At 60.0% G+C, this 13,980-nt stretch overlaps 5 protein-coding genes and 1 pseudogene across 5 annotated transcripts, besides 1 other annotated feature; all 6 read left to right on the plus strand.

Annotated features, from left to right (window-relative positions):
* The first annotated feature begins 353 nt into the window (after positions 1-353).
* On the plus strand, positions 354-971 carry LDBPK_141440 (annotated as a pseudogene).
* Positions 354-971: a sequence feature.
* Positions 972-1,893: 922 nt separating this feature from the next.
* Positions 1,894-3,147, plus strand: LDBPK_141450 (myo-inositol-1-phosphate synthase; the record flags this gene model as incomplete). The annotated part of the gene is made up of 1 exon (XM_003859463.1): positions 1,894-3,147. One exon carries the CDS (start codon positions 1,894-1,896, stop codon positions 3,145-3,147), a length of 1,254 nt encoding a protein of 417 aa, XP_003859511.1.
* Positions 3,148-6,117: 2,970 nt separating this feature from the next.
* LDBPK_141460 (tyrosyl-tRNA synthetase, putative) lies at positions 6,118-8,166 on the plus strand (the record flags this gene model as incomplete). The annotated part of the gene is made up of 1 exon (XM_003859464.1): positions 6,118-8,166. One exon carries the CDS (start codon positions 6,118-6,120, stop codon positions 8,164-8,166), a length of 2,049 nt encoding a protein of 682 aa, XP_003859512.1.
* Positions 8,167-9,282: 1,116 nt separating this feature from the next.
* LDBPK_141470 (hypothetical protein, unknown function) lies at positions 9,283-10,236 on the plus strand (the record flags this gene model as incomplete). The annotated part of the gene is made up of 1 exon (XM_003859465.1): positions 9,283-10,236. The coding sequence occupies one exon, from the start codon at positions 9,283-9,285 to the stop codon at positions 10,234-10,236; it is 954 nt and encodes a 317-aa protein (XP_003859513.1).
* Positions 10,237-11,066: 830 nt separating this feature from the next.
* On the plus strand, positions 11,067-11,732 carry LDBPK_141480 (hypothetical protein, conserved; the record flags this gene model as incomplete). Its single annotated transcript, XM_003859466.1, has 1 exon — positions 11,067-11,732. One exon carries the CDS (start codon positions 11,067-11,069, stop codon positions 11,730-11,732), a length of 666 nt encoding a protein of 221 aa, XP_003859514.1.
* Positions 11,733-12,546: 814 nt separating this feature from the next.
* On the plus strand, positions 12,547-12,993 carry LDBPK_141490 (hypothetical protein, conserved; the record flags this gene model as incomplete). The annotated part of the gene is made up of 1 exon (XM_003859467.1): positions 12,547-12,993. The coding sequence occupies one exon, from the start codon at positions 12,547-12,549 to the stop codon at positions 12,991-12,993; it is 447 nt and encodes a 148-aa protein (XP_003859515.1).
* Between the last annotated feature and the right edge of the window lie 987 nt (positions 12,994-13,980).

A 13,980-nucleotide genomic window follows, 5' to 3' on the forward strand; every position in this document is an offset into this window, starting at 1 on the left:
GCAGCGGCCTTCTAGACCTGCAGCCTTGCGGCTGTCAAGACCACCTGCTTCCTCTTCTGAGACATGCTTTAGTACATTCCGATACCCGGTGTGGTGAACAGCTTCTACACAACCGAGGCGGGCTGGTGCCCGAAGGGGGCCCGCACTTCACATGCGTCCTCTACAGCGCCATTGCGTCTATCATCGGCATCCTTGCTGGTGTTGCGGGCGTAGCAGCCTTCTTGTGCATCTTCTCCAAGCACAGCCACCGATTCAGTGTCATTGTCGCCACCGTCGTACCGGTCGTTGCCTGCATCTTCGACCTTGTCATTGCCGATCGCTAGAACCTCGCCATCGTCACCCGTGACCACGCTATGCACACCACGCGCGACGACATCGTGTACGAGGCGTTCTCCTGCCTTGCCTGCGTGGCGATAGTGCTGCCGTTGTTGCACGTCTGGCTGCGCGGCTCAGGGAGCATGGTCTGTGGCATCTTCACCGGCAGCGGGAACCTTGGTGCGAGCATGGCGTGCACGACGGGCTCGATCCTGTTGGAGAAGGTGTAGCCGATCGTGCCGAAAGGCGTGGGCACGTGCTACGTGGGCCCCTTGGAAATGCTGCCTGTTGTCGGTCATCTTCCTTCTGCCGCCGCTGACGAAGCTACTGAGCTTCCTGTTGATCCCGTCTGCGCGCATATGCGACCACATCGCTGTGGGGGGCCACGCTGTAAAGAAAGAGTCCCGTCGCCGTCAGGAGGAGGCGGGATGGTTCAACGACCGGCGACACGGCCGAGGAGCCGTTCAACGACACGAAGCGCGAGCGCCGTGCGCAGAGCTTGCTGGCGCATGCACTGGCAGCGTGGCCCTGTCGTTGATATTCCAACATCTTCCGCCCATCTCTCTGCGGTCATCACACGCGGCTGTTTCTGTTGGCCGCTTCGGCTTTCACTCCTTCTCCGTTTCACTGGAATCGCACACAGCGACAGGCTTTAGCTGTGCGGACGGGCGTCGCCGCTCCCCGCTGCTCCAGGTTTTCTGAGTGGCTCGTCCTCCGAAGCGGACGACGTGCTGCGAGACGAGCGCTGGTCCGCGCGAGGAGGAAATAGAGAGCTCAACTGCACCCACCAATGGCGATCGCGACCTCGTTTCCCCTCCCCTCCTACGACTTTGCCTCGCTCCCCCTCTTGCGCTCTTCCACAGCAACGCCGCGCCTTCGGAGTGGCTCTCCGCAACTGCGTGCCCTCGGCACCTCTCCGGTGCCGCCTGCCGGTACCCCAGGCAAGCGTGCGAGCAGTTTGGCGGTGACGCGCTGCCTGCCCATCTGCCATCCTCCCCTCCCTTCTCGTCTCTTTCCCCACTCTCCTCTCTGTCTCTGTCAGGCAGCCCCATCTACTGTGTACTCTTTCTTCCGGAACTGCTCCGCGCGCCCCCATCGGCAGTGCCACACCTCATTACACGCAAGCACCCACACCAGTTGCCATTCTGTCGTTCCGGTTCTGCAATAGCCCCCACGCGCTCTTCGCTCCCTTTCCGTATTCCCCATCTCCCTCCCTCCACACACTTTCTCCTCCATCACCACAACTAGAAGATGCCGGCAGTGCACGTGAAGAGCGACAAGGTGAAGTACACGCCTGAGGTGATCGAGTCGCTGTATGACTATGCCACGACGCGCGTGAGACGCAACACAGACGGCACGGTGTCGGTGGAGCCGACGAAGTGCAGACTTCTGTTCCGCACGGCGCGCCAGGTGCCGCGGGTGGGCGTGATGCTGGTCGGCTGGTGCGGCAACAACGGCACGACGGTGACGGCGGGTATCCTTGCGAACAAGCTGGGCCTGAAGTGGCGCACGCGGCGCGGCATGCAGTCAGCCAACTACTTTGGCTCCATCACTCAGTCCAGCACCATCAACCTGGGCATGACGCGTGACATGGACGAGGTTTTCGTGCCACTCAAGGACTTGGTGCCGATGGTGTCGCCCGACAACCTGGTTATCGGTGGGTGGGACTGCAACAACATGAACCTCGGTGACGCGATGCGGCGCGCCGCCGTTCTGGACGTGCAGGTGCAGGACGCGCTCTACGATCATATGAGAAAGCTGTGCCCGCTGCCGGCCATCTTCGATATTGACTTCGTCGCGGCGAACCAGAAGGATCGCGCGAACAATGTGCTCGACACGTGCGACCGCTGGGAGGCAGTGGAACAGGTGCGCAAGGACATCCGCGACTTCAAGTCGGCCAACAAGCTGGACAAGGTGATTGTGCTGTGGACTGCCAATACGGAGCGTTTCAGCGAGCACCGCGACGGTGTCCACGACACGGCCGAGAACCTGCTGGCGGCGTTGAAGCGCAACGAGTCGGAGTTGGCGCCGTCCACGTTGTACGCGATGGCGGCCGTTCTTGAAAAGTGCAGCTTCATCAACGGCGCGCCGCAGAACACGCTGTGCTCTGGGCTGGTGGAGATGGCGCGCGAGGCGAAGGTCTTCGTCGGCGGTGACGACTTCAAGAGCGGCCAGACCAAGATGAAGAGCGCCCTGGTGGAGTTCTTTGTCGGCGCCGGCATCAAGCCTGAGTGCATCGTCAGCTACAACCACCTCGGCAACAACGATGGCTACAACCTGTCCAGCCACAAGCAGTTCTGCTCGAAAGAGATTACCAAGAGCAACGTGGTGGACGACATGATCAAGTCCAACCAGGTGCTCTTCCCCGAAGGCACAAGAAAGCCGGACCACTGCATCGTCATCAAGTACATTCCCTACGTCGGGGACAGCAAGCGCGCGCTAGACGAGTACACCTTCTCCATCTTTATGGGCGGCCAGCAGACAGTAGTGCTGCACAACACCTGCGAGGACTCGCTGCTTGCAGCGCCGCTCATCATTGACCTTATCGTGCTCACCGAGCTCATGGAGCGCGTCACGATCAGCGCCAGCGACGACCTGCAGGCGCCGTCACCAGCGTCCTTCGAGCACATGGAGACGGTGCTGTCCATTCTGTCCTACCTGCTCAAGGCACCCGCCGTGCCGGAGGGCACGCCGGTTGTTAACGCGCTCAATCGCCAGAGGTCGGCCATCGAGAACGTGCTGCGTGCCATGATTGGGCTTCCGCCCGACAGCAACATGCTGCTCGAGTGCCGCGTCCCCTTCATACGCGAGGAGCACGTCAACGGCAAGTGACCCCGTTACCCCTAAAGGCCCTCTCGTCGGCCATATATATATATATATATCCCCTACTCTCTTGACAACCCCTTGTCTGTGCGACGCGGAACAAATCTTGTGCGACCTACCACCGCCTGCCCCCTCCCACACCTACACATACATATACATACACATACGTTCACGGGTTCTGCAGCTGTGCCGCTGCGATTTCGCGTTGCTGTGACTCTGTATGTGTATAGGTATGTGTGCGACGCAGCGTGGGAGGGTGGACGGGGTCACAGCTGGCGCAGCGACTCTCCGTCCCCCCGACCCGATTCCGTGCTTTTTCACACCGAAGACAGCGACGGCCACGGGTGGTGAATGCGATCCGAGACGCAGCCCCATGCGTGCGTTCGATGTGGCAGCTGTGCGCGCTGCCTGTCGATCGGCGTAGAGTTCCGTATGGTAACATCGACTCTGGTTCGCCCAGTTTCCTGTTATCCCTCTACATGCTTTCCTATTTTCCTCGGCTCTCGCTGTAAGTATGCGCCTGCATGCGACTGAAAAATGTGCGCGCGCTTGGCTGCTACGCCGGTGAGGGCCTCTGCGTTCGTATTATATCTCCTAATAGCGAGCTGAAATGCGCTCGAGTGTTGAACTCGCTGACGATGAAGTGTGTGCTCATGTTCTCTGCCCCACAAATCATTCTGCATGTGAGGATCGTGCTTGGCGCGAGCTGCTTGACCGGTGCGCACCCGTGGCGTGTCGCGGTACAACAAAGCACTTTCCGTTTGTACACGGTGTATCTATCCACGACCACGCAAGGCACTATTTGCCGCTCACGTGATCACCAAACCAGGGCCCTGCCAACCGATTGTGCGACACCGCGCACGAACGCCTCCGACGCGCTGGGCTCGCCATGGATGTTGACCCCTTCTTTTTCACAGTGTGCCCCCCCCCCCCGTAAAGGTGGATGACAAGCGCGTTCTTCTCTCCTTCTCCTCTCCGCTTTCCAGCAACGATGAACGCGTGGACTGCGCACAATCTCCTTGGGCGATCGGGCCTCGTTTCCTGTTGCTGCGCTGCATGGGCTGCCTTGTGACTGCGCGAATCGACCACACCCACCCACCCCCACACACACACGCACAGAGACGACGGCTCCCCTGAAGCGTCGACACGGCCGTTGCGTTGCGTGCCGCGATCGAGGGCAAAAGGCAACAACGAAAAGAACCTCGCGTTGCTTCGAAGCGTTTTTTTTTGTCGTCCCGGCGGCGGCCCGCACCTCTGCCGCCTCCACAGCCGCCTCTCTCTTTCCCATCTTGCAGCGTCACCGTAAGCAGCGACAGTAGCCAGCGGTAAACCGCCCACTTCAAGAGATTGGCTCTGTCGTCCACCTTGCGGGGTATAAGCGGGCTCCTGCGCAACGTCAAGGGGGATTTCATGAATGAGGAGAACTACATCCACCCCGGTACTGTCGCTCTTTTCGTAAAGGCGCCTTGCGTGTGGAATATTTCGGTGTTGGGCATCAGCTGCGAAGCCTACGGCTCCATGTGTATCGTCGCCTAGAGTCGGTGCTGCTTCCTCGATAGGCGTTTTGACAGAGAGCACATCGACGTCTCTCGCTACGCCATGCTCGCGGACCGCTTCGGCATCGCGTGAAGGCTCGAGAAAAACTGCTGCGACCCTGGGGGGACTCGTGGAAGCCCGCCCGAGTGCTTTCTGTCCGACTCACTGCAGCGAGCTCATGATGGTGAGCCGATAAAGGCAGGAATTTCGTGGCACGGCTTGAAGGACGGGTGCTTGAATCGCGCCTGCTCCCCCCTCCACACACACACCACACACACCCCGGCCCGCAGACGGGGAAGGTGAAGTGCTTCATTGGCTGTGACGCCGGCTAGTTTCTATTCCCGCAGCCGAAAGTCGGCGATGAAGGCGAGTGGAGCACGGTGCAGTTGACAGCAGACCGTACCGGTGACGGTGAGGATGAGGAGATCGTCGTCATTTCCGCCTTACGCTACAATACGGTTCTCGTTTATCTCCGGAGCGCAACCGCCGTGCATCAGCGCGTTCACGGACACGAACAGCCGCTGCCGTTCCTGTAGGCTATTGGGTGTACCCAGCTCGCTGGGCGGCCAGCCGTTGTGCTGAGGCATTGTAGTGATGCACATCGCTTGATGATACTGACCTACTCGGCGTCTGCTCGCTACGACGCCGACGTTATTGCGCGCGACTGTGGTTTTGCCGACGCCGTGACGGCCGAGCCAACAAACTCTATCGGACGGCAGCACTCACCAGTGTGTCATGAACTTCGCTTGTGAGAGAGTCCTGATAGCGCTTTACAAGGTGACGGGCCGCACCCGTGCGAGTCGCGCGCAAGCGACACCGCGGCGTGCTCGTCAACATGACGCAGTGGTGTCTCCGTTTCACGGCGCCACACCCCCGCACCTTCGGCTCCTTCTGCGTTGCGTTCCATTTTCGTCGTGTCGGGTGCCGCAAACCGAACGTTATGCCGTCGCCGGTGGTGCGCATGTGTCGCCCTTCCCCTTCTACACAAGCGCCCTTTGCATCCTGTGTTGTGGGTGTGCTCTTGGCCGCAGGACGGGTTCCTCCACCCTGTCGTCCCCAGCCCATCGACGTGCGTGCTCAGACCACCAGCACCACTACTGTTACTCGCCCCAGTCATCGCTCCGTTTTTGATTTGCCTTCACATTCTCTCATGCCGCCCCTCCCCCTCCCCGACCTCCTTGCCCGCTGCCTATGGGACCACTACTCGCGCCACCTCCCCCCTCTGACCACGCCCACCAACGCCGGCGAGCGCACACGCGTGCAGAGCCATCGTGTAGAGCACAAAAGAAAAAGAAGTATAAGAAGCAAAAAGCCAAAACGTTTTGCTTTTCGCGCCGCCGTACCGCACCTCTCCGCCGCCTGCCGCTTCGTTGCCCGCTCCCTTCAGGATCTGCCCCGGCGTGTGCGCTGCCGTTTCGTTCGCTGAGCACGCCGCATGCCGTCATGAACACGGACGACCGCTACAAGCTCCTCCGCAGCGTCGGAGAGGAGTGCATTCAGGAAAGCGAGCTGCGCAACCTTATCGAAAAGAAGCCGCTCATTCGCTGCTACGATGGCTTCGAGCCCTCCGGCCGCATGCACATTGCCCAGGGCATCTTCAAGGCAGTCAATGTCAACAAGTGCACCGCCGCCGGGTGCGAGTTTGTCTTCTGGGTGGCGGACTGGTTTGCGCTCATGAACGACAAGGTCGGCGGCGAACTGGAGAAGATCCGCATTGTTGGCCGGTACCTCATTGAGGTGTGGAAGGCGGCGGGCATGGACATGGACAAGGTTTTGTTTTTGTGGAGCAGCGAGGAGATCACGAGCCATGCCGACACGTACTGGCGCATGGTGCTCGATATTGGCCGCCAGAATACGATCGCCCGCATCAAGAAGTGCTGCACAATCATGGGCAAGACGGAAGGCACGCTGACGGCGGCACAGGTGCTGTACCCGCTGATGCAGTGCTGCGACATCTTCTTTCTCAAGGCTGACATCTGCCAACTGGGCCTGGACCAGCGCAAGGTGAACATGCTCGCACGCGAGTACTGCGACCTGATTGGCCGCAAGTTGAAGCCGGTCATTCTGTCACACCACATGCTGGCCGGTCTGAGGCGGGGGCAGGCGAAGATGAGCAAGAGTGACCCGGACAGTGCCATCTTCATGGAAGACACCGAGGAGGATGTGGCACGTAAGATCCGTCAGGCCTACTGTCCGCGTGTCAAGCAGTCCGCCAGCGCCATCACAGATGACGGGGCGCCGGTCGCCACGGACGACCGCAACCCGGTGCTGGACTACTTCCAGTGTGTCGTCTACGCCCGACCCGGCGCTGTGGCGGCTATTGACGGCACCACGTACGCGACCTACGAGGACCTCGAGCAGGCTTTTGTGAGCGACGAGGTCAGCGAGGATGCCCTCAAGTCGTGCCTGATTGATGAGGTGAACGCCCTGCTGGCGCCGGTGCGGCAGCACTTTGCGTCAAACGAGGAGGCTCACGAGCTGCTGGAGGCGGTTAAATCGTACCGCAAAGGTGGCGCGACGCTTCCACTGGCCGAGACAGCGCTCCCTGCCGCCCCCGAAAAGCCGCACGCGTGCATGTGGATGCCGGCGCTGCTGAAGGTGCCGCTGGATGTCGCGGAGGGGATGATCAAAGCCACCGAGGACTTCATCGCCGCCCATCCGGGGGGCACGGTGACAGTGGTGTTGCCTGACTGGTCGGCGGTGGCCAGTGACGAAATCACCGGGGTGGAGAAAGACATCTCGGCCGCCCTGCAGGTGAACTGTGCGCTTCTAAAGGCGTATGGACTGCCGAACTCGGTGAAGATTGTGACGGAGAACGAGGTCATTCTCGGCAACCGCAACGACTTCTGGGTGAGTGTAATCGGCATTGCTCGCAAGAACCTGCTGAGCCACATCGAGGAGCTGTACGGGGGAGAGTTACGCAACGCCGGCCAGGTCATTGCTGCCCTCATGCGCGTTGCCACGGCTCTGATGCTCTCCGTCTCGCACGTCATCTCAACCTCGCTGGATGGGCACATCAACGCCTTCGCCCGCGAGTACACGAAGGAGCGCATCGAGTGCGTGCAGACGCTGGAGGGACGCATCCCGGCGCTGCACCGCCCTGGCGCCGCCCCGGCGGTGCTCGGTGCCGACGACGTCCTATACCTGGACGACAATGACATGGACATCCGCCGTAAAATCAAGAAGGCGTACTCGGCGCCGAACGAGGAGGCCAACCCGGTCATATCGGTCGCCCAGCACCTTCTCGCACAGCATGGAGCCCTCAACATCGAGCGCGGGGAGGCCAACGGCGGCAACGTAAGCTACAACACGCCAGAGGCTCTCGTGGCAGACTGCGGCAGCGGCGCTCTTCACCCTGCCGACCTCAAGGCGGCGGTGCTACAGCTGCTGCTGGATCGGTCGGCGCAGGCGCGCGCGTTGCTCAACGGCGAGCTCAAGAAGAATATGACCGCTCTTCGTAACGCGGAGAAGAAGATGGCAAAGAAGAGGTAAGAGGGGCTTTTGGAGTCAGGGGAAGGGGTGTGTGTGGTATAGGTGAAGAGGCGGCCCCCTCCTCTGTGGCGAACTTCTCTCTCCACCCGCCTCGTTTCGTTTCGTTACACGCGTGTAACGGTGTGTATAACGGGTTTGCATGTGAGTCAAGTACTAAGCCGCCCCGAGCCAACCTCAAGTAGGAGGGGAAAAAGGGGGCCATGCGCAATGTCTGTCTCGCCTGCACACGCGTCTTTGTGCCTTCACCAGGCACTGACGCGTGGCGCGGCAAGGCCGCACCGGTCTAAAACAGGAACGAAAAGCTAGCAGATACGGGCGCACTACGCTCAGCCGATGATCGGCTGATACCTCAAGGCACGAGAGAAGAGGAAGCAATCAGACGCATGCGCGCGCCGTGACGGCTGTATATTGCTAGGCTACCTCATCGACTCACTCAACAACCCGCTCCACTCCGCAGATGTTGCGGTATCCTTGTTTTTTTTTTTTTTCACAGGGCACCAGGTGGGCGCAGCACACAACGCGGCACTTCGAACGAAAGCGTCGCGCCTGTTTGTTTCTGTGCCGTGGTTGTGTGTTGCCCTTGCTTCCACGCTCTCCTCTTCCCTCTTCCCGCGTCTCTCTGCGCTCACCCAACGCCTCGGCCGCTTTCTTTTCGTGGCTGTTGCCTGCCAACGCAACGACACAGGAGCAGGAGAGGCGATCGCCGATTTCCTTCTTGTGTAATCCCCTCCTCCTCCCCCCCTCCCCCCACGCCTTCGACACTCTGCATACGGAAGTGGTGAGGCAGGCGCGCACACACACATATATATGTGTGCGTGATGCGTAGCAACGATGCATGCCCGCCGCCCAGCTGGCACTAAAACCGTAGGCGATGTGCTGTGCCACTCTGCAAGCGATAAGCTCAGTGGCGCGAAGAAGCCGCGCTACGGCTCCGTGCGACTCTTCTCGCATGACGCGTCTGCCTTTCGTCAGCAGCAGCCGGTGCAGCCCTCCACTCCGCGGGAGGGCAAACCACGTCGCGCAGCCGTCATACAACGACGCAACCAGCGCAGCCGCTCCGCAGGCAGCGGCGCCTCGCGCCGCCCTGTCGATGAGGCGCTGTTTTGCGCCCTTCGAATGGAGAGCCAAGCCGATGTACTGAGGCAGTTGCGGGCACACGGGCTAGCGATGCTCGTAAAGGACTTTCGAACACTATGCAGCAGCCTCAGCCTGCACAACATACGGGTGGAGGAGTTCACATTCCTCTGCGCTGCTGTGCTGCAATGCGATCTGCGGCCTCGCGACTGCGAAGTCGTCTTTGCATTTCTGCGGGCAGAACGCGCATGGGGCGGTGGAATCAGCGTCGCGCACCTTCTGGAGCGGTTGCGGACGCTGTTTGAGCCTCTCGAAGTGGTGTGCGCGTTGCAGCTCAAGTGCCTCCTCGAAACACGACGACTTGATAACTGCAACGTGTCACTCAATGAACTGCAGAAGGCTGAGGCCGGGCTGCGTTCCCTTCTTGTCGACGACCCGCTCGATATCGAAGTGGGCGCGCAGTGGGAGCATCTCGAGGCCGAGCTGCAACGGCTGCATGTGCGCTTTTCCGTCCCCGTACCGACGTTTCGTTCGCTGGTGCGTCGCTCAGCGCGCGCTGTGCGGTCGGCAGTGCGCTCGCTGGGTTGGGATGGAAAGATACAGCGGCATCTCTGGCAAGAGGAAGACGAGGAACCCAGAGATGACGGTGTGCAGGAGCCACTCCACGCCTTCGATGTTGGTAGCCTCAGCAAATGTACAGTAGATGAAATTTGCAACGAGGGTGGTGTGCAGGACAAGAGCGCCGCGGTTCTCTCCGCAGTGGAGAAGCTGTACCATCATCGCCTGGCTTTGGGAGCGCAGTCCCTGGTCGCCGCTGAGCGGCTGGGTCTTGCGCTCGGGGCAAACGTGCGAGCCGCCAGCCGTGTCTCGTCCTTTAGCTCGCCGAACTCCGCAGCCGACCCGACACACCCCCGCTTCAAAGCCGACCTCTACGCCGTTTCGGCAGACGCGCCATCTTGCAAAGGGGCCAGAAGGGAGGCTTACGCTACAAACTAGTGGTGAGGCGAGGTGACCAGCTGCAAACGGGAGACAGGGGTGCCACAGGGGCGATTGAAATGGTGCAGCATTCGTGGTCTCTTGTGGCCGACGCTCTATTCACTTCCCAATTCCCATTTTGTGCCGGTCTCTCTTCTCGTGTGCCCCCCCCCTCCCCCCCCCATAAGAAAAATGTCTTTACGGCCAGGCTTTTGTGCACTGACGTGCGGCGTTACGCGGGTGGTCCTCCAGTTTTGTCTCACATTGTGTGCGTAGCTCACCGGATGTGTCTTTCGTCGTTTTCCTCCAAGCTGCGCGTCCCTTGCGCCGCTTCGCGCTTTCCTCTGGCCATCGGAACACACGCGATGCGACCGGTAGAAAAAAAAAAACAAAGGAGGAGGAGGGGGGCTGGGGGCGATTTGGTGCCTTACACGCAGCCCCGTCTCCGCTGAGATTACGCGCGCTCTTTGCGCCTTTTCTCTCCGCCTTTGGATTTCGGCTCTCCTTACTTGTACGATACCCATCTCATACACAAAACAAAAAAGAAGAGTGTGGCAGCAACGGAAACGGAGGCGAACCTCCAGGCAGTCTTCCCTGAGGGAAGGTTTGCACTGGCGATTCTCGCCGTGCCCCTGCAGACTCCCTCGGAGCTTGGGTATGTCGGAGCTGATGACGTATGAAGTGTGTGCCCCCTCTCTCCACCAACCGCACACAGGGGTGCGCACCTGCTCTCTCAGTCGCTGCCCACTCCTCTGCCTTTCCGTTCCTCCAATCTCAGTCAATTTTCACTCCTCGCCTCGTGTACGTGTGTGCGTGTGTGTGTGTGTTAGCGTGGCGCCGTCGCACGAGACATGCGCTTTTTGGTCGTGCGTGTATTTTTGGCAGCCTTCTGCACGGTTGCAGCGGTGCTGCCCGCCACAGCGCTGCGGGTGAAACCCACCATCACGGCTCTCACCTTCGACGTGGGCAAGGAAGAGGTGTGCCTGTATTCGATGGGGAAGGACTTCTACGAAGGCGTGACCATGCACTACCACGTCATGGAGGGAGAGAACGACTTTGACGTGTTCATTCGCGATGTGGACGGACACGTGATCTACGCCTCCTACGCGGGTGAGCATGGCGCCGAGGACCGCGTGTATTTTACGACGCACGCGAACAAGGAGCATGCATACTGTATCGACAATCGCGACTACTCGGGCGAGCTGAAGGTGATCAAGATGGAAGTTGGTCTGACCTCTCTCAAGCGCTGGAAGAACCGCATAGACCCGCTGCGGAAGCTCATGACGCGCACGGATGGCTTCGTGATGGGCATGCACGATGATCAGATCCTGCTTCGGATGAAGGAGCAGGGCATCCGAGAGTGGGTAGAAAAGATCTTCACCATGCTGACGGTGCGCTTAGTGGCCGAGGCTTTCGTCATGGCAGTCATCGCGCTGCTGAACGTTTTCAGCATCACGTACCTTTTTCGCCGAGCCTCCCTGCAGCGCCCGTTTACGGGAAGCACGGCGAGGAGGTGATGCGGGCTGCGAGAGGTCCGCTATGCAGCGCAGTTCTCTGACGCTTTCTTATCCCATGAAGTTTACCCGCGTTCGGCAAGCGACCTTGCGTGAGGAGGAGTTGCTATGGCGTAGGCAAACATGCCGCGTAGCAGAAGATTTGCGAACACCACACACACGCTGGCGGATATGTGGACAGCTGCGTGTGTTCCTATGTTCCTCGTATGTGCATGGGCACGCTTGTGATAGTCGAGTTCTTTTGCTCCTCTTTCTCTTGCTTTCCATTTTACTCATCGTCGATGTTCAGACCCGGCTTGTTTTGAAGAGACGTGGAAGCAGCAGATAACAGCGTAGTCCACCATCGCGACACAGCACCGAGCTGCCGTCGCCCGGCTCCCTGGTCTCGGTTCGCTAGCGCGCCTCGCGCTAGACCCCCCCCCCCTTTTGTGGAGTGTGTGCCAGTGGAGGGAAGTTGCAAGTGTGCCGCGCTATCACACGGCATTCCGGCACACCCCTACCCCTTGCCATACCTTCTTGATCGGGTGTCTTCTTCACGGCGCTCACGACCGCTGCCTCTTCCATTCCCTGCTTGGCTGCAACGCCGACTCCTACTTGTGCCCCTATCACCGCCGCATCTCCAGCCACGTCTCCCTCCCTCTCTCTCGCCCACCAAGATCGTCACCGCATCCACCACCCCCCACCTCCACTTCCTTCTTACCTTTTCCACCTTTCATACGGAAGGGCTTTCACAGTAGGCTGCCGCTTGATCGCCGTGACCGCTCCTTCAACCCATAACTCAGCACGTAATACCATTGCTCGTAGGCATCAGGCTAACATGTTCCGCCGCGTCACCCTTCCGATAGGCACCAGTGCTTCCCTGAGCGCCCTACGCATGGCCGCTCGCGCTGGCACCCACAAGCCCACGACGCACGACTGGTCAAAGATCTTGCCGCAGCACATGACCGCTGAGGCACGCACTGCCCTGCATGCGCAGAGCCACCGCACCGTTTCCGCCGTAGTTCCTGGCAAGATGTTTATGCGCCACTGGATCGTGGCGGAGCAGTCCACCGTGTCTGTCGTGAATCGTGTCATCTCGGGCATGATCGCGGTCTTTACCATGATTTGGGCGGCTGGGTACGCCACGCTGGGCTACAACGGACACAACTCCGCACACGTAGCTGGGTGGATTTTTATCGCCTACTGGCTGGTAATGCACACGCACATGATGTGGCTGGCCCCCACGATGCTGGGCCTCGCCCTCCTGCAGCTTGCGCTGAACTGATTCGACGCAGGAAGATGATGATGCGGTAGGGTGTTGATGTGGAAAAACGTGCCCGTGTATGTCTGTATGTTTCATTGGAGGGGGGATATGGGGCACAGTGAGTTGGTTCGGTGAGCCCATCCCTCCACCTCTGTTGTGCCATGCTGTGTGTAGGCTGGTAAAGCAGATGCTGGCACGGCGTTGCAACGCATTGCTGTAGTGATAGTGTATGGAGATGGTGGCAGCGGCGCGATAACAGCGGGAAGAGAATGCGAGGATGGGGGATGGGTTGAAGTAGCCACAGGAGTGCTCGCCTTGACTAACTCAGCTCCCTCATTCTTCCTCGCTCCTCGTCTCTCTCTCGTGTGCTCTCTGCACACATAACCACAAAACGTGTGCGCGCGCTCGACTTGCGTTGTAGAGAAGCGTGTGTGTGTGTTTTTGTCGATAGGGGGGGGGGCTGCTGCCGACAGCTGGTGCACTCTCTCTCCGTGTGTGTGTGTGTGTGTGTTTTTCCTTTTTCGTATGCGGTGAGCTCCTCGCCCGTGATGCGTACCCGCGTCCTTTTTCCCCTTAGCGACTTAGGCCGCCGCTGCGTTTGACCTTTGCACGCGCTCCTCTTGCGTTCTGTTTTGTTTGTTTCGTGGCTTCGCTGGCCGCCCTCTCATACCCCCCGCCACCTTTTCTTGTGGTTCTTCTCCGCATCTCTCTCCCCTCTTCCCCTTCGGCGCGTCGAGCGTCTAGGCAACCGAAGACGCATCGACACGGGCCCATGCCAGTGCACCTGTCGCGCATTCATTTTTGTTTTCGAGCAGAGGTGCACCGCTCCGATGACGACGCAGTGTGAGGGGGAAGGGGCGCACCTCGGTGCGTGGCATCCAGGGCCCACTCCCCACGCTGTGCGAGAGCAGGCCAGGCAGCCCCCGCGGCCCTTTTTCCCCCTGCCAATGCCGAGCCGCCGCTTCTGGTGGTGGCAGGGTGAGGCGCCTACAGCGTAGGGTGCGGTGA

Source organism: Leishmania donovani, chromosome 14 (assembly GCF_000227135.1).
Source record: "Leishmania donovani BPK282A1 complete genome, chromosome 14".
NCBI classification, from domain to species: domain Eukaryota; phylum Euglenozoa; class Kinetoplastea; order Trypanosomatida; family Trypanosomatidae; genus Leishmania; species Leishmania donovani.